We start from the raw sequence: 20435 nt of genomic DNA on the forward strand, positions 1-20435 counted from the left end.
TTATCTTGTCACCCCTTTAGATGGAAACAATAAACATAACATTGTCTGGTTGGAAAAAAAAAAAAAAGAACACATTCCTACACAGGTGCCTGGGTGGCTCAGTCAGTTAAGCATCTGACTCTTGATTTCAGCTCAGGTCATGATTTCAAGGTCGTGAGATGGAGCCCCATATCAGGCTCTGCGCTCAGTTCAGTGCAGAGTCTAATTGTCCCTCTCTCTCTGCTCTCCCCTCACTCATGTGCTCTCTCTCTCAAATAAATAAATAAAATCCTTATTTTAAAAAAGAACACATTCCTACATTTTACACTTCATTTGAGTTCGTTGATGCACTATGCAATAAGCTTCCTATGACCCAAATCACCAACAAATTCAGCCATCCTCATAGAGGCCTCCAGTGAGTGGTTTTCATGTGAAGAAAAAAAAAAAGGAGCAATTTGTAATTGGTTCAAACAAAAGAGAGCCAAAATAAACCCACAGTTATAAGACAGAGTGGAGAACAAGATTCAGAAGAGGCAGGGTATCAAAGTCAGAGAAGAACACAAGATCATAACCCCTAAGAATTTGGCAGCTATCCTGAAGAGGATGTGAGGCTTTCTAAGGGCATGGGATGGCATGCTGCCAGTGTGATCTCGTTCTTCAGGGAGCAGGGAGGCCCAGCAGACACCGGGCTCACCTAAACAACAGTCTTCCTGTTTCACTTCCCAGCAATTTGTATTCTTTGAGCTTTTACTTCCTATAGGGCCATCTGCTCTTGAGAGCCACGGCCTCACCACGTGGATGGCACAACTGGATGCTGGGAGACCTATGGTCCTCTGGCCTGTTGCAACTAGCCAGTCTGTACCTGGAGCTGCCGTGACCACATGCATATGTTTCATTTTCCTTCCCTGCTTTCCCAGTTAGATTGACCATGTAAAAGACTACTTTCCTGTTCTTCCTTCTGTTGGGATTTAGCTCTTGCTCCACTCCTCAGCTTACCCACAAGTTCTATTGTCTGGCATCTCACATACCTATTAGGAAAAGAAATGCTACCACATCCAAAAGGTGTGAAGGTTCCAAGGATAACTTGATTTGGCAAGTCACTGAATATGTTGGTGTACATGCCACCCCCAGGGAGGGCAGAATAGCTTTGGCAGACAGCTAGACGGCCAGAAGGATAGATAAAATCCAGGTTAAGGAACGGATACTGATAAAAAAAAAAAAAGATGGTAATAATTATTCTTATAATTATTCTTATTTGGAATAATGTTAACTCACATCCAATTTAATTTTTTTGATTAGCTCTTTACAGATAAGCTAACAGAACTCCAGAGAGGGTGACTCACTTTCCCATAGTCACTGAGGATAATAATGGTAGTGCCAGGCCAGCAACTGGCTTACCTGATTCCCACTTGCATGTTCTTCCCATACATCCACATTATGTGCACCCTCATTTTATTTATTTATTTATTAGTTCAGGTGTAGAATTTAGTAATTCAACACTTATATACAACACCCAATGCTCATCACAAGTGCCCTCCTTAATCCCCATCACCTATTTAACCCCCTCACCCACCCAGTCACACCTACCTCCCCTCTGATAACCATCAGTTCTTGGCACCCTCATTTTAGCCCCAAATTCTTTGAAACCAATCTTATGAATCATAACAGGGAAGTCTGGTCCGACTGGTCCTATTAGTGGAAGAGTGACTGGAAACCAAAGTTGCCCATTGCTACCCAGTATGGCCCTACAGTATGCAGCAGGAGGATTGTGTCTCCCTGCCAACATCTACGGACAGATGAGGGCAAAGGAGGGCAGAGGCATAACTAAGGATATGTAAGCAAGTTCACAAAACCTAGCTGTACCAACCTCTTGAGGTCTTTTTCATTTTGGATTTGTAGGAAGCCTCTTTTCTCTCTAAGGTAGATCCTCTTGATGCTAAATCCCCATGTGGTTCTCTCTACTAATCAGGAAAATGAAGGAGAACTCATTTGCTCAGAACCATGTGAGCCCTTAGGTGCTTAACAGAAATATCAGCTATAACCAGAGGTTCCAAAATAGAAGTAAGGCTTGCAAACTGGAGAATTTGCCCCAACCTCTTTCTTGATTTGACTTCTCTTGTCCCCAGCATGAAGGAATGTGGACCCTGGGAGAAAAAGATTGAATAAACACAAGGCACCAGACTTCCTTTTCCAATGTGATTTTCTGCTGAAACAGAAATGTCCTACCTATCAGTCCCTTCCATCATGCCTGGCTTCCTCCACCCTCCTTTCCCCTTGGGATTTCAAAAGGATATTAGGTCAGAGAAAAACCATCTACCAGTGCATAATGGAACTTCTTCATCTCTGGGTCAATCTCTATGACCATTGGCATCTCAGTCTTCCTCTTCAGCAGCTCCAGCCAGAAACATTGAGAAACTTGGGGACTGCTGCTCACCTTCACCATGCATTTAGGATCATTATAGTGGAGCAACATAAGTTGTTTGTTGAATCCCTCTTTAAGCTTTGCTTCTTCTGCTTTTCTGTTCAAAAGAAAAAAAATTAAATTGGTGCCTGTGTGGCTCAGTTGGCTGAGTGTCTGACTCTTGATTTCAGCTCAGGTCAGGATCTCAGGGTCCTGAGATCGAGCCCCGTGGCCGGCTCCATGCTCAGCAGGGAGTCTGCTTCTTTTTCTCTCTCCCCTCCACCTCTCCCCCAGCTCAAGATCTCTCTCTCTAAAATAAATAAATGAATCTTAAAAAAAACAAGCAAAAGAAAAAATTGAAGAACTAGCTATTTCTTGATCTTATCAAGGGCTAGAGGGTGGGTAATGGCTGTTCCAGCTTCCGTGATTTTATCGCTAATCTAGTAGGTTTCCTTAGATCTGGACAGCTGGATTTGGAAATCCTTAGCCAAATGTTTATTGAGTGCCTACCATTTTTAAACAGTTATTGAGCACCTGCTGTGTGTGAAGCATTGTACTAGAGGCTGCAGCAAATGCAGGACTAGTAAGTAGCACCTGTCCCCACAGGAGTGGCATGATGCAGAACAAGCCTGGGCAAGAATTGAGGGGAACACTGGTGCTACCTCTTGGGACTGTAAAAAGTACACAACATACTAAACTCCTCTGAGTCTTGTTTTTTTTTTTCCATCTGTAAAATGGGGATAACAATACCTCACAGAAATGTAGGGAATCTCTGGTTAATTAATGCACACAGACCTCTAGGCACAGACCCCAGTATTTAGCGTGCCTTCTAAATATACTAGGTGTTTTTGTTACAATTTAGTGAGGAACATACACATACATGTTCATTAATAATAAGGTGGTAGAGGGAAAGCGAAGGTGAATATGAAACTACCTATGCTCCACATTTCAGACAGAGACCAGACCCTGAAATTAAGGTAGCCCCCTTGGAACATTCATTGAACCATTCATAAATATTCACTAGGTATCTTCCACAGGCAAAATTCATACATTCCTATGACATAGGTGCTATTTATCCCCATTCTAAAGAGTGTCTGACTTTTTTATGTACATGGTAAAGCCAGGATGCAATGCCATGCATATCAACTCCAAACTCTCTACTCTCTTCACTTCATGAGACTTCTCCCCATATTCCTAGTGTCAGGCGTTACAGGAGCTGTGGGCATAGGATAAAATGCAGACTCACCAGGGATCTGCAACTGAGGGTCAGCCAATGAAGCCAACCTTCCTACTTCTTGCCCAGCTTCCTGCCCCAACACACATGCACACACAGGTATGCAAACACATATATACTCACATGCTCATACAAACACACACATGGAGACACACATGTGCACATACACTCATGCACCCAAGCATGCCAAGTAGGAGCTGTTGGCAACATGGCATTAGAACAGGGCTCCAGAATCAGGCTGGGAAAGCAGAGGTCATATACTAAAGACAATCTTGGCTGTCTTGGAGTCCAATACCACCTGTTTAACATCCACATGAACTGGCTGGCTTTGCCTCTATTCCATGGTCCCAGCTACTAAAGGTGGGCTGCAGGGCTTCTGGGTTCTTAAGACAGAATGTGGGGACGGAATTGGGCAGATCCATGACCAACACTTGATAGTAATCAGAAATGTCAGGACTCAAACTAGGGGAACTGGGAGCTACCTTCTCAGAGAAGAGTTAGCACTATGGGCATTTCCAACATGGGTATAGAGTAGAACACAAAACACATAAACAAACAAACCTCAGAAACAGCATAAAAGAATATCTAAGGCTGCCCTCAGCAAGTCTCTTCAGATTCAGAGCATATTCAAACAGGAATCCTCAATGGTTTTCATTTTAAGGTTCACTTGAAAATTCCTAAAATTGAGCTGGCATATCTCAGTAAGGGTCTTGGAGTGTTTGGTGAAGAATTGGTCCTGTGTATGTGTGTGTGTGTACACATACATGTGCATTTATTGGTTGAGTGTGGGATTTGGGATATGAGAAGAGCTATGCTCAAAGGAAACTTTTTAAAGGATTAAAAATAAGTAATTGAATTGGGCACCTGGCTGGCTCAGTCAGTGGAGCATGCAACTCTTGATCTCAGGGTCATGAATTCAAGTCCCATGATGGGCATAGAGTTTACTTTAAAAAGTAAGTAATTGGACAAAACTGGAGGCATCACAATTCCAGATTACAAGTTATATTACACAATACCTCGACCCTTTTCACAGAGCTGGAACAAATAATCCTAAAATCTGTATGGAACCAGAAAAGACCCTGAATAGAAAGAGGAATGTTGAAAACGAAAACCAAAGCTGGTGGCATCACAATGCTGGACCTCAAGCTCTATTACAAAGCTGTAATCATCAAAACAGTATGGTACTAGCACAAAAACAGACACATAGATCAATGGAACAGAATAGAGAGCCCAGAAATGGACCCTCAACTCTATGATCAGTTTCCAAAGCAGGAAAGAATGTCCAATGGAAAAAGGCAGTCTCTTCAACAAATGGTGCTGGGAAAATGGGACAGCCACATGCAGAAGAAGGAAACTGGATCATTTTCTTACACCACACCCAAAAATAGACTCAAAATGGATGAAAGACCTAACTGTGAGACAGGAATCCATCAAAATCCTAGAGGAAAACATAGGCAGCAATCTCTTCGACCTCGGCTGTAGCAACTTCTTGCTAGACATGTCTCCAAAGGCAAGGGAAACAAAAGCAAAAATGAACTATTGGGACTTCATCAAGCCAAAAAGCTTCTGCACAGCAAAGGAAATGGTCAGCAAAACTAAAAGGCAACCTACGGAATGGGAGAAGATGTTTGCAAATGACATATCAGATAAAGGGCTAGTATCCAAGATCTATAAAGAACTTATCAGACTCAACACCCAAAGAACAAATAATCCAGTCAAGAAATGGGCAGGAGACATGAACAGACATTTCTCCAAAGAAGACATCCAGATGGCCAACAGACACATGAAAAGATGCTCAACATCACTTGGCATCAGGGAAATACAAATCAAAACCACAATGAGATACCACCTCACACCGGTCTGAATGGCTAAAATTAACAAGTCAGGAAACAACAAATATTGGTGAGGATGTGAAGAAAGGAAAACCCTCTTACACTGCTGGTGGGAATGCAAGTTGGTACAGCCACTCTGGAAAATAGTATGGAGGTTCCTCAAGAAGTTAAAAATAGAGCTATCCTACAACCCAGCAATTGCACTACTGGGTATTTACCCCGAAGGTACAAATATAATGATCCAAAGGGGCACCTGCACCCAAATGTTTATAGCAGCAATGTCCACAATAGCTAAACTATGGAAAGAGCTGAGATGTCCATTGGCAGATAATATGGATAAAGAAGATGTGACATATATATCACAAACTGGTGTAGTTACTGTGGAAAACAGTATGGAGGTTCCTCAAAAAATTAAAACTAGAGGGCACCTGGGTGGCTCAGTTGGTTGAGCGACTGCCTTTAGCTCAGGTCATGATCCTGGAAGTCCCAGGATCGACTCCCGCATTGGGCTCCCTGCTCGGCAGGGAGTCTGCTTCTCCCTCTGACCTTCCCCCCTCTCCTGCTCTCTCTCTCTCATTCTCTCTCTCTCAAATAAATAAAATAAAATCTTAAAAAAAATTTAAACTAGAATCACCCTATGACCCAGGAACCGAACTACTGGGTATTTACCCAAAAAATTAAAAAAAAACACTAATTCAAAGAAATACATGCACCACTATGTTTATTGCAGCATTATCTACAATAGCCAAATTATGGAAGCAGCCCAAGTGTCCAATGATAGATGAATGAATAAAGAATATGTGGTATATACACAATGGGATATTATTCAGCCATAAAAAAGAATGAAATCTGTTTTGTAACAACATGGATAGAGCTAGAGAGAATAATGCTAAGCAAAATAAATCAGTCAGAGAGACAGATGCCATATGATTTCATTCATATGTGGAATTTGAGAAACAAAACAAATGATCAAAGGGAAAAAAGAGAGAGAGAGAGAAACCAAAAAACAGACTCTTAACTATAAAGAACAAACTGACGGTTACCAGAGGGGAGATGGGGGGGGGGGGTTGGGTGAAATGGGGGATGGGAAGATTAAAGAGTACACTTATGATGATGAAAAAAAGTAACTGAAAAATAATATAGCTGATTAATGAAAGGAGGGAGAGGTATAATAGCCACACTGCTGTTGGCATGAGAATGCTGGGGATGGGAGTCCCTAACAAACAACAAGGCTCACGGGCCCCTCTCAGAGAAGCAGGAGGGGGGCACTTCTCAGCAAGTCCTGTGGGAAAGGAACCAGAGTCAGGAGGGTGGGCAAGGCCCAGCTCTGCCACGCAAAAATGGAAATGCTTGATTAAAACAACTGGTTTCTTTTGCCGTTTGCTTCTTCTTTTGTTTTCCTCCTCCTTCCTTTCTTTGTCACATTCTCGTGAAAATGTATCCCACTGTCAAAAGTGGGCTGAATTTTTGAACAATGTGACAAAAAAAAGGAGCACTTATAAATTGCCACTCTTCCCCACACCAGAACACATATATGCCACTCCATTTATTAGCATCAAAAGCCTAACAACACACATTTATAGACCAGTTGGAAACCTGAGTCTGATGACCATTCACCAGGCCCACATCTTGGCCCTTTCATTCAATGGCTAGACATGATTCTATTTTTCTGTGACTCTCTACAAATGGACCTTTTGGATTATTCTTAAGAAAGGTAAGTATGCCTCTAAAGTATAATCACTGGGAGGGGAAAAAAAAAGGCATGCTCCCCCTCCTTACCTGCAGGGCCAAAAATCAAGATACAAAAGCTGTAGTGCAAAAAACCCCAATGCAAAATCTCCTACCTTATATGAATGCCACATTACTCAAATACTCAGAGTGGGCAACTATAATTCAGGGAAGTTCCTCATAACTCCTTTAAAAGTAGTGAGTGCTTCCTTTTCTAACCCCTTTAACAAATCCCGAGACAGAACCTTGGTCATTGTGTAAAGACTAACCAGCCTCTCTGCCGACAAAAGGCTGCCCTTCTCTGCCTTCTCTCAAGAAACTGGCAGTGGCCGTGGTTTTGCTGTCTTCTTGCCTGAGGACCAGAAGTTGACCTCTGGATTTTCCGGCAGGTGATAATTATCACCAAATTGGTTAGTTCAACAAAGGAGCCCTAATACTTGCATAAAAGGTTTCTTGGAAGTTTTGGGTGACTGGTCATTCCCAGGAAAAGTCATTGTTGGGGCTTACAAAAGAATCCTTCTCTAAGTCAGAAGTTACCCAATTATCCCAGCCCTCTGCCATCTGGACCACTTTCAGAGAGAGGCTGGAATAGAAAGGGAACTACATCTCAAATCATCTCAAATTAAAACTGCCAAAGAATCTAAGCTAAATTCAATGTAGTGGGGGCATTCACTAAATGTAAGAACTGAAGGATGCTTGGACAATATCCAATTCATTTTACAGGTGAGGAAGCCAAAGTACAGAAAATGGAATTGATAAATGCTAAATAATAGTTACTGTTTATCAAGCATTCATTATATTCTACAGATTGTGCTGTTATTTAATGGTATGATTTCATTTAATGCTTTCACTAACCCTATGAGGTACATTCTAGTAGGACCTCCATTTTATATGAGGAAAGTAAGGCTTTGAGAAGCAGAATAAGTACCCCAAACTACACGGCTGGCAAATGGGAGCACGAGACTTGTGTGAACTCCAAAGCTTGAGCTCTGCACCTTTACAGACATTGCCTCTTATACCTCAGGTCACACAACTGAGAAATGGCAGGGACAGGGTTGGGATCAAGCCTGGGATTCCCAGGCTAATGCTTTTGTACCACCATGTCCTAATAGTAAATATGAATAAAATCAGAAGACTAGACCTTCACCAGTTACAGCCCAGAGACCTGATTCAGGCGCAGTCAACAGGTCTAGGTAAACCCAGTGTGGAGGATGTGCCCTGCTGTAAGGAGTGCCTTGGGATCGATCTAGTCTGGGATGGGAGGGCTCACTATGTTTGTCAGACTAGACTTCCTGTGATAAGAAAAGAGAGTCTATTCAGTGTGCACCTGCCAATGGAGTTAGAGAAACTCTAGATACTAAATTTACCAATATACTAACTTCTCTAATTTCCCTGGGTCTGACTTGATATTAAACTTCTATAATCTGTGTTGAGCAAATGTGATAGAAATTTGGTAGGGTACAAAAGCCAATAGTTCTGATTTGCCTAAAATTGCATTTCATCCAGCAAGCATTTTTTTCAATCTACATGCTATCTCTCACCCTGGGAACCAAGGGATGTTAAGGTTTGGCTGATTTTCTTGCAGAGATGCTTCGTAATGCACACATTGTAAAATTACATCTGTTCTTTTTAAAGCTTGGATTCTGTATATGATAAATCCCTTGTGAATGAATTCTACCAACTTTAGCAATTCTCACTGTTAAAAAACCACTCCCTTGACATAGTTTATTACTATGGGTCATATATAACAGCATCGTACTCATCCTTGGTGCTATGTGCCAGCTAAATTCACCTCCTCCATCTACTCTGCCACGCCATCTCTTCTTGGTTCTAACCCAGCTTGTTTCAGGAAACCACTTCTGACGGTACTGGGTTATTATTAAAAAATGCTTTTTGCTTGCTTAGTGCTTTAGTGTCTACAAAGTACGTTTATATATACTGAGTCACAAGAACCTGCTGTGGTAAGCAGAAGACATGTTATTATCCCTAAATGACTAAAGGAGCAGAGGTTTGGGGAGTTCAAGTGACTTACACAAGATCCCACGCCACTGACTAATGAACCTAGTTATTCTGACTCTAAGTTTTTTTCTTTCAATTTTTTCTTTATTTTTTAGAGCAGTTTTAGTTTCACAACAAAATTGAGTGGAAAGTACAGAGAGTACTCATAGACTCCCTTCAAGGTTTTTGTTTTTGTTTTCCATTAAAATACACTGCCTGCTCCATATCACTTGAGGTCTTTTTAAACTTGAAAAACTAACTCTAAGTTTACCCAGAAGAATAAATTTGTGAAATTGTTTAAGCTGTTTTTGATGTAGAAGGAGTAACCAGAGGAGGTTTGCTGTACCAGATATTATTAAGATGTGATAGCTAATATTTATTGAATGCCTAGTTGTGCTAGTAAGCTTTACAACTACCCTAAAAGGTAGCTACTATGATTACCCTCATTTTGCAAATGAGGAAAATAAGGCAAAGGGAAATTAAGTGACTTTCCCAAGATCACATGCATGGATGGAGCTGGTGATTGTAGACCAGTCAGTTTGGTTGGCTTCAAGCCCTCTTTCTTAACACTCTACTCTTGTCTCTCATATTATATAGTCTGAATTATTGAAATAGATGAAAACTCAACTAGGCAGACCAATGAAATAGAATAGATAGCTCAGAAGCAGACTTTAATGTATATAAGACTGAATATATGATTAACTTGAGAACTCAAATCAGTGGATAACATAGAATATGTTCAATACATGGCTCCAGAGTGATTATAGAGCATAGGCTTTGGTATCAGACAAATCTGTGAGTATATAGCACTAGCTTTCTGACCTTGGCATAAAAGCAGTGACTTACTCATGGAGGCATGTAAATTGCTTCATGTAGTACCTTGCACAAAACAAGCACTCAATAAACATTAGCTATTATAATTAGCACTCAACAAATACTAGCTATCATTATTACTGGCATGGGAGAAATAAGGCAAGAATCTTCATACCACACACAACAAAATTTCCGACTAAATCGAGAAAAAAGAAATTAAAAATAGAGTAGGTTTATCTAATTTTAGCATGAGGAAAGATTTTTCCAGTCATAAAAACAAGGGAGAGAGATCTTAAAACAAAACATTGATAATTGTGTAATAATAAAAGTTAATTTAAACACTATGTGTAGGGTTTTTTTGTTTTTTTGTTTGTTTGTTTCTGGGTTTTTGTTTTGTTTTGTTTTGTTTTTGAGGGAGAGAGAGAGAGCGAGAGAGCACCCAGGAGTGGGGAGAGGCAGAGGAAGAGAGAATTTTAAGCAGGCTCTACGCCCAGTACAGAGCTCGATGTGGGGCTTGATCTCATGACCCTGAGTTCATGACCTGAGCCAAAATCAAGAGTGGGATGCTCAACCGACGGAGCCATCCAGGTGCCCCTAAGCATTATAATATGATGTGAGTTTAGATACTAAATTTACCAATATACTAAATTTACTAAATTAAATTTAAAAATTCCTGGTGATTCATCCAGTAAAGAGTAATTTCTAGTGAAAGTAAGTATAAAATTTTACATACTAATTTCAATTTTTAAAAAATTTCACTAGAAATTATTCTTTGTTGATTAGATCACCAGGACTTCTCAGCACAAGATCTAACATCTTAACCAAGGCCTGGGCTCTGGGCTTGCTCTGCCTTTCCCAGTCCTTAAAGGCCTTACAGAGAGAGACACAATTAAAGAGACCGAGTCAGATGATTGAAGGCCCTTCTTTCCCAGTCCTTGCACAAGCTGCTCAATTCTCATGCAGAGCAGGAAAGGCCAGCATTTTAGAAAAAGCTAATAAAGAATTTCACATTACATTGTAAGATCTCTCTTAACAATTTAGATTTATCAACAGTATTAAAATGTATTTGCTTCTGATTTAAGCATTTCTCATTTTACAATTTACTTGTTTTGTGTGTATGTAATTTTGTTTTATTTTATGTATTTTTAAAGTTTATTATTATTATTTTTTTAAAAAATCTGTACACCCAACATGGGGCTCGAACTCATGACCCCAAGTTCAAGAGTCACACCCTCTTCTGAATGAGCCAGTCAGGTGCCCCTGTGTGTATGCAGTTTTAAATAAGTTGTTTTTTTTTTTTAAGATTGTATCTATTTATGAGAGAGAGAGCAAGAGCACCAGAGGGGGAAGGGACAGAGGCAGAGGGAGAAGCAGGACCCCCACAGAGCAGGGAGCCTGACATAGGGCTCCATCCCAGGACCCTGGGATCATGACCTGAGCTGAAAGCAGAAACAACCACTTAACCCACTGAGCCACGCAAGCGCCCCTTAAATAAGTATTTTAGATACTAAGTATCTATCACATTTGAAAGGCACTCCACAAAGCAATAAGTGGTTATTTTCACACCAAAGTCCAGGTGGAAAAGTGGAGTGAAAACAAAGCATGGTTGAAAGTGGGCGCTTCTGAGTTTCACTCCGGCTCTGCCTTTTTCTAGCTGTATGACTCAACAAATTGCCACACTTGGTGGCACATTTATTTCCTTATCTGTAAATGGAGATGATAATTGCCTTTCTCTCAGAGTGTTGTTCTAAGTAGTATAGATAACAAATGTAAAGCACCAGCTGCACTGTCCGGCCACAAAGTAGATATTTCGTCAATGCTTGCTCTGGTTCTTATCACTTCCTAATTGTTTGATTTGTCCTCCTTGATTGCTGGTTAACTTGCCGAGATGGTTAGTTTCCCATTTTAGGTGGCAAGTGCCTGGAACACAGGGACTAGTCTCATATTTCCTTCGAACAGAGCTTTCCCTACTGCTGGTGCTTCTTGCCCTGACTTCCTTTCTTCTCTCCCTCTTCTTCGCTGCTTCCACACAGGGTCCTGTACGGGTCACCTGACAAGGCTGACTGATAAAGTTGCGTACTGCAGGGTGACTTATTTCATGAGTTACTCGGAAAAGAAGGGTTTGTGTGTGCATGTGTGTATGTATTTTTTTCGTATTACAGAGATAAGACGAAGTGATAGAGTGACTTGCCCAGGGTCCCACAGGCTCTGCATCTCTTCTTGCCTATCTCCCCATCATAGGCCTCATAAAAATACATGATTCTAAAGATTGCAGGGGCGCCTGGGTGGCTCAGTTGGTTAAGCACCCAACTCTTGGTTTTGGCTCGGATTGTGAGATCTGGCCCTGAGTGGGCTCCAGACTCAGCACGGAGTCTGCTTGGGATTCTCTCCCTCTCCCTCTACCCTTCCCCCTGGGTGAGCATGTATGCTTTCTCTCTCTTATTCTATCTCTAAAATAAACAAATAAATCTTTAAAAAATAAAGATTGCAGAGGGCTCCCTACATTTGAATGATGGCTTCTTGTAGTCTCTTCACAGCAGTACTGAGGATTGTCTTCCATTTCAGAATTTCCAACTTTGAGTGAGGATGTTGAAAGATCCAACCTTGAAACAACAACACACATACTAACTCAAAAGGGATATTTAAAAATTTACCCCAAGTCAGTACTCACTATATAAATCCTGCTCAGCCATCAGTCTACCCAGGACTACTTGAAAAAGGAACCAAAATCCAGGGGCGCCTGGGTGGCTCAGTTGGTTGAGCGACCGGCTCTTGGTTTCAGCTCAGGTCATGATCTCAGGGTCGTGGGGTCAAGCCCTAGGTCCAGCTCCATGCTCAGTGGGGAATCTGTTTGAGATTCTCTCTCTCCCTCTCCCTCTGCCCCCCATCCCCTGCCTCATGCTCTAGAGTGCAGGCACTCTCTCTCTCAAATAAATACAATAAAACCTTAAAAAAAAAAAAAAGAAAAAAGAACCAAAATCCATTCATATTAAAGTATAAGTAATTACTTTAAGAATTACCTCTCCTCAGGAGATTTGCACTAAAATGGCATCAAAGCTTTAACCCCAAGGAATTAAATCCCTATGATGACTTCTGAAGTATTAGAATCCCTACACACCCTGTGGACCTACAGATCAGATTCTTCAGCAACCCCCAGTCTCGAGATCCCATCTCTCAAGAGAGAACATTTTACCGGTAATCAGTTGACTTGGGATCTGTTCCTGAGTCTCCTTCATGGACACTGGAGGAAAAGAAGAACTTTCTTTTTAGGCATGGGGCATATGAATCTAGGGCTGGCAGTGACTATATCCTTCACTGTGTAAAGCAAGCCTAACTGTAGAATTCAGCCAAGCAGAGATGGACAGAGAAGAGTCTCTGCAAGTGTTGAGTCCCACATCCTGCCGTGGACCTTTGCTTCTGCAGTTCTTCCTTTAATCTTATGAACTCTCCTCAGTACACTAGCAAAGAATTCTCTTGTTGCTTAAGCTAGTGTGAGTTGTGCTCTTGTCACCTACAACTTAGATTCCTGATTAACATAGTCACATTCAGGTTCATCATCACTGGATCATGAGAACCATCCTAACTCTAGATTAGAAGGATTGAACAAACTCCATCCCAGTTTCCTTAGGGTTAGATAATATAATCCCAGCCTCTCACTTTGGGATTTCAATGCTGCCCCTTAATGACCAAGGCCTTGCTCCTTGCTCACAGACTATTTGCTTGCCATTCAATTGCCTGCCGAGAGATTTCCTGTCACTGACTCTACCCACCTATTTGGCTTCCTTTACATTTTCATGATGAACCCTCTGGATACCTTATGATTTACTTCATTCCTATTTGCTGTTTTGCCATACTTACTGGGCTTGTTCTTAGCATATGCATATTTCCTCAATATCTACCCCAGTCCAGTGAGACAGTTCCAGTCATAAATTTTGATTCCTTAATACATCAGATTCAGAAACATATGTAGGGCATGGGGAGGTGTGGGAGGGACACCTGACTCCTAAAAGCACATTCTCTAAAAGCAGAAACTTTCAAAGTTCTTAGGTTATGGTGAAAGTTCTTTAAGTTCTTAGGTTATGATGAAAAGATTATGAAAAGCAAATCCATGAGGCCCAGGGCAGCCAGCCCCAACTCCTACTCACTCCCTGTTTGTATTTTAAGGGATGACAAGGTTCCCTTTTCCCAGCAACCCATATCCTATCCCTTTTACAACCTCATTCAGGGATAGACTGTATGTATTCTTTCTAGATTTGTGTAACCATAATCTTCCTTGAGAAGTCTCCTTTATAATATTTAAACAATTTAAGAACAAATCTTTGTCTTTTAACACAGAAGCTTTGGTTTCTAGTCCAGGTTGGTATGTTTTTGTGATGGAAGGCCCTAGGTGCTCTTCTGGGGGGACAGGTAAGTCATTGTTGCCAAAGCTGGTTTCTCAGAACCATGAAGAAAAAACTCCTAGGGCACAAGAGTGGAGAAATCAAGGAAGACTTGTTTAGAGGGGATGCATTTGAAAATTTTGACCTGGAATCCAGGAACTTAAAAGCCTGGCTTTGATTGAGGTTATACTAAGAGGATGACTAGGAGAAAGTTTCCAAATTCAGGGAATACAAGTGATTCTCACTCTGGTTGCTCATGAGAGTTGAACGTAATTTGGGTGGGTAAAGGCATCTTACCATTTTCTAAACAGATCTGGGATAACAGTGAGAAGTGGATGACAACAGGTAAATTGCTATCCTGGGTTACGTGGGAATATTGGTTTTGGTTGACATGAGCTAGGAAAAAAGGAAGGAGAAGGAAGATGAGGGGGGAGAGGGGAAAGAGAAGAGAAAGTGAGTATTTTGCTAGATCATCATCAACACAAAAATTAGCTGTCAACATTTTAATATTCTTACCAGGGCATTAGCAAAATTTTCCATAAGACCCCATAATGACCCATGAAATATGTTCATTTGCTCTGGAAATGAACCAGCTTTTTAAATTGAAAATTCATTCCTCTGTATATCAAGATTGTATTAATGCTTTTGTTCTAAGAACAATAACCACAACTAATATTTATTGAGCACTTACTATATGCCAGCCACCATGCTATGCACATGACATGCATTATATAATTTATTTCTCTCAACAAAGTAATAAAGAATTAATCATTCTCATTTTACAGGTGAGGAATTCAAATAGGTCTAGAATAAGACCTAGAAAATTTGCTAGGACTTGTTCTAACAAGTTCCCAGTGATGTTGATGCACTGGTTCAGGGACCACACTTTGAGAGCCACTGCTACAAGAGCCTTTCAGTCCCTTCATTAACAGCAGTCACTTGTTCTTAAAAAGTAAAAATTGTATTGCTAGAATTATCTTGTTAAAGCAAATGTATTGGGCTTCACGAACCATCAGGAGCCTATAATAATACCTATATACCGAAGGGTTACTCAGGATCACATGAGAGAATGGAGATTAATAATAATAATAATAATAATAATAATATAACAAGCACATAACTAGTGTCTACCACTGGGTGATGAATGGAAGTGCTGAATCACTATATTGCATGCCTGAAACTAATAATGACACTGTACCTTACTTGGAATTTAAGTAAAAACTTAAAAAAATAAGTAGTTTCTACTATACTTAGATACTTCTCCAAGTGCTTTAGTGTTAACTTATTTAGTATTCAGAACCACCCTGGAAGGAGGTACAATTTGCAGTACCATGTCACAGACAACGAAACTGTGGCAAAGAGGGGTTATAAAATGTGTTCAAAGTTACAAATAGTAAGTGCAATAGCCAGGATTTGGACCCAGGAATCCTAAGAGCAAAGGCTTAATCACTACAGTAGGTTACTTCTCTATCTCAGAGGGGTCTTGTAGAGATAGCTGCCACTACTATTTATTCTCACTGTCAAAATCATTATCACTATTACGATAGCAGAATGATACTGGGAGTTAAAAGACCAGGGCTGGGGTCATGGCTCTATCAGAAACTATATGACTTTGGGCAAGTTATTTGACCCTTTGGCATCTCAGTTTTCTCCTTAACAAAACAGAAATCCTATTAACTACCCCACAGGGATATCTGGACAATTAAATTAGATAATGGCTAGAAAGATCCCTATGATCTGTAAAATATTATAAACTCATATGATTTTAATATTTAAAATATCAGTTCTTTTGCTATATTGAATCTTGCTTGTATATTTTCAACACAATAGGAGCCAAAGTGAGAAATCTTAAAGTTCTGAAAATAAAGCTACACTCTGGGGATAAAAGTGGGACCTACCAGTACTCTCCACAATGTAGCACTAAGCTCTGCTGAGGTTCCTAATCCTTTTTTAATTACATGTCTGTGCCAGTCACCCATATTTCCCTATCAAGTTTTCTGAAATTATTATCAGCAAAAAATTCAGACCCCTAAGGCTTTATTATTATTCTTAGCATTCTTGCGTTTGGTACTTGCAAATGTTCCCACTCACCACCTTTTTTTCTTTTTTTTTGTATTGTGGTAAAATATACATAACACAAAATTTACCACTTAACCATTAAAATATATTTTTTAAAGATTTTATTTATTTATTTGAGAGAGAGAGAGACAGATAGTGACAGAGATAGTGAGAGAGAGCACAAGCGGGGAGGAGAGGGAGAAGCAGGCTTCCCTACTGAGCAGGGAGCCTGATGCGGGGTTCCATCCCAGGACCCTGGGATCATGACCTGAGCCGAAGGCAGAACGCTTAACGACTGAGCCACCCAGGTGCCCCTAAAATATATTTTTTTAAGATTTTATTTATTTGACAGAGAGAGAGACAGTGAGAGCAGGAACACAAGCAGGCGGAGTGGGAGAGGGAGAAGCAGGATTCTCGCTGAGCAGGGAGCCCGATGTGGGGCTCGATCCCAGGACCCTGGGACCATGACCTGAGCCGAAGGCAGACGCTTAAAGACTGAGCCACCCAGGTGCCCTGCCCCTAAAATATTGTTATTGTGGTTAAATTTGCATAACATTTTATGTTATGCCAATATGTTTTATTGTGGTTAAATTTGCAAACATAAAAATTTACCATTTTAACCATTTTTAAGTGTATAGTTTTGTAGCATTAAGTTCATTCACATTGTTGTGCAACCATCACTACCATCCATCTTCAGAAATTTTTCTTCTTCCTCAACTGAAACTGTACCCATTTGGCAGTAACTCCCTATATCCTTCCCTCCCACCAGCCCCTTGCAACCACCATTCTACTTTCTGTCTCTGTGAATTTGGTTACCTCAGGTACCTCATATAAGTTTCATTTAGCATAATGTCTTCCAGTTTCATCCACATTATAACCTGTATCAGAATGTCATTCCTTTTTAAGGCTGAATAATATTGCATTGTATGTACATATCATAATTTGTTTACCCATACACTTGTCCATTGACATTTAGGTTGTTTCCACCTTTTGGCTATTGTGAATAATGATGCTATGAGTATTGGTATACAAACATCTGTTTGAGTCCCTGCTTCCAATCACCTCCAGTTGAAGAAATTTCATCTAGCTCTCAAATTATTTTTAAAAACAGTTTTTCAAATACAGTGTCTGACACAAAATTAAAAATAATCATATTCACAGGGAGTCAAGAGAACACGAATGAGAACCAGCAGAAACAAAAGGAGAACCTAGAAATAAAGTCACATAAATATGCCCATCTGATTTTTGAGAAAGATGCAAAAGCAATTCAATGGCAGAAAGAGCACTTTTTGACAAGTGATGCTGAAGCAACTGGATATCCATAGGCCAAAAAAATGAACCTCAACCTAGGTCTCACATCTTACACAAAACGTACCCCAAATGGGTCGTGGACTTAAATATAAAATGTAAAACTATAAATATTCTAGAAAAAAATAGGAGAAAACCTTCAGGATTTAGGTGTAGGCAGTGAATTCTTAGACTTGATACCAAAAGCACTATTCATTAAAAACTTTTAATAAATTGGACTTCATCAAAGTGTAAAACTTTTTTTTCTGCAAAAGACCCTATTAAAAGATGAAAAGACACTGGGAGAAAATATTTAAAAAGTACATATACAACAAAGGATGATTATCTAGAATATATAAAGAACTCTCAAAAATCAACAATGCAAAAAGCAAATAATCCAATTAGAAAATGAGCAAAGACGTGAAACACATTTCACTGAAGAGGATATACAGATGGCAAATATTCAATATCATTAGCAATTACAGAAATGCAAATTAGGGGTGTCTAGCTGGCTCAGTCAGTTGGAGCATGAGACTCTGGATGTCAGAGTTTAAGCCCCATGTTGGGTGTAGAGATTGCTTGAAAATAAAATCTTAAAAGAAAAAAAAAGGAATGCAAATGAAAACTACAAGGAGATATCACTACATGCCTACAAGAATGACTAAAATAAAAAATGGTAATAATATCCAAATACTGGTGAGAATATGGAGAAATGATATCACTCACACATTGCTGGTGGGAATGTAAAACAGGATAGCCTCTTTGGAAAACAGTTTGAAAGTTTCATATAAAAGTAAACATGCAATTGCCACATAGCCCAGTAATTGTACTTTTGGGCATTTATCAAAGAAAAATCAAAATTTATATTTACACAATTCCTATACATGAGTGCTTTAGCAGCTTTCATAATAGCCAAAAACCGGAAAAAAAAAAACCCCAAATACCCAGATGTCCTTCAAGGAGTGAATGATTAAACAAACTGGTACATTCATATCATGGAATACTACTGGGCAATAAAAAGGAACAAGCTACTAATATATACAACTTGGATGTATCTCCAGAGCATTAAGATGACTGAAAAAAGACAATCACCAAAAGTTACACATCATATGATTCCATTTATATAATATTCTTAAAATGACAAAAATATAGAAATGCAAAACACATTGGTGGTTGCCAGGGTTAAAGAGGGGGTGGAGAAAGAGGGAAGTGGGTATGGCTGCAGAAAGACAACATAAATGATCCTTACCTTGATAGAAATGTTTTGAATCTTGACTGTATCAATGTCAATATTCTGGTTGTAATATTGAACTACGGTTTTGCAAGATGTTGTCATATGGAGAAAATGGGTAAAGGGTATATGGGATCTGTATGTGGGTCTATAATGATCTTAAAATAAAAAGTTAATTTAATGGGGTGCCTAGGTGGCACAGTCGGTTAGGCATCCGACTTGGTTTTGGCTCAGGTCGTGATCTCAGGGTCGTGATTTCAGTGTTGTGAGATTGAGTCCTGCATTAGGCTCTGTGCTGAGCTCAGAGTCTGCTTGGGTTTCTGTCACCCTCTCCCTTTGCCCCTCCCCCACCTCTCTCTCTCAAAAAAATCTTTAAAAATGTTAATTAGTTAATTTAAAAAGTATGTATGTGGCTAGCATCATATTTCTGTTGGACCCTGCCACAGTAGAAGAATTTGTAAGATCCCTTGAGGTAGAGAGTTCATATCACATGAAGTATAATCGATGCTTTCAATGAAAGCAATATAAATTTTTGTATCTTTCTCCTGACATTCATTAATACTTATTAAAATTATTAACACAAACCAAATATCACTAATATAATGTTTTGCCAATATCTCACTCACATGCTGTTTTTATTCTTTTTTTTTTAAGATTTTCTTTATTTATTCATGAGAGACAGAGAGAGAGAGAGGCAGAGGGAGAAGCAGGCTCCTAAGGAGCAGGGAGCCCGATGCAGGACTCGATCCCAGGACCCTGGGATCGTGAGCCGAAGGCAGACGCTTAACCATCTGAGCCACCCCGGCGCCCTATTCTTTTTTTCTTAAACCTGGAGGATTATTTATAAAACTAACTAATAACTTCTACTTACCAGACGAAAAATGGTTTTTTTTTACTTTCACAAGATGATCTTCCTTATGATATTCCTTTCTTGAAAAGCTGCTGATTTGGGTCATGGCATTGGGATCTTTTGGCAAGGTACTGTTTTTCTTCAACATTGAACTTTTGGTTGCACACTTACAAGCACCTTCAATAAGATCATGCCAACTGTAATTCACAAGATTTACAATTCCCGCAGGGTAAATAATGTTATACTCAGCATATTTCTGCAATATCTCCCCAAACTCATGCAGTATTTCAAAAGCAATGAGTTTATATTCTTCAAATAGATCCTTTTGCAGGTATATTTTGGAGAATGGAAGGTTAGGAGAAAACTTGACAACAGTAGGAGTTCGTGAGTGTCAAATGAAGAGAACTCATCTTGCTCCTCAGCTTCAGCTATTGTAGGTAATCTTGTTTCCTTTAGTTCTTTAGATATTATACTCTTTGTATGGCTGTAAAAAACATGTGAGCCATAAAGATATTTTATATTCTTTACCCTGGTAATTGAACTTCTAGAAATCCATCTTAAAATATAATAAAAAGATGTATAACATCTGTGAATAAAATTGCTAACTAACATTTTTTGATATTATAAAAAAATTGAAAGAAATCT

The 20435-nt window shown here is 39.7% G+C and overlaps 1 protein-coding gene across 1 annotated transcript in view; it reads right to left on the reverse strand.

The window, feature by feature from the left end:
- The window catches only part of LOC148163804 (uncharacterized), a 124349-nt gene that overhangs the window by 81915 nt on the left and 21999 nt on the right, over nt 1-20435 (reverse strand). Inside the window, 4 exon segments of the mRNA XM_088025735.1 lie at nt 12489-12588; nt 14662-14760; nt 19812-20180; nt 20183-20274. Of these exon segments, the coding sequence (XP_087881861.1) occupies nt 12489-12588; nt 14662-14760; nt 19812-20180; nt 20183-20274 (660 nt within the window).

The sequence above is a fragment of the Eumetopias jubatus genome, unplaced genomic scaffold, assembly GCF_037043125.1.
Source record: "Eumetopias jubatus isolate StellerSeaLion01/CBP00866 unplaced genomic scaffold, mEumJub1_p1.0 scaffold_8, whole genome shotgun sequence".
Taxonomy (NCBI): Eukaryota; Metazoa; Chordata; class Mammalia; order Carnivora; family Otariidae; genus Eumetopias; species Eumetopias jubatus.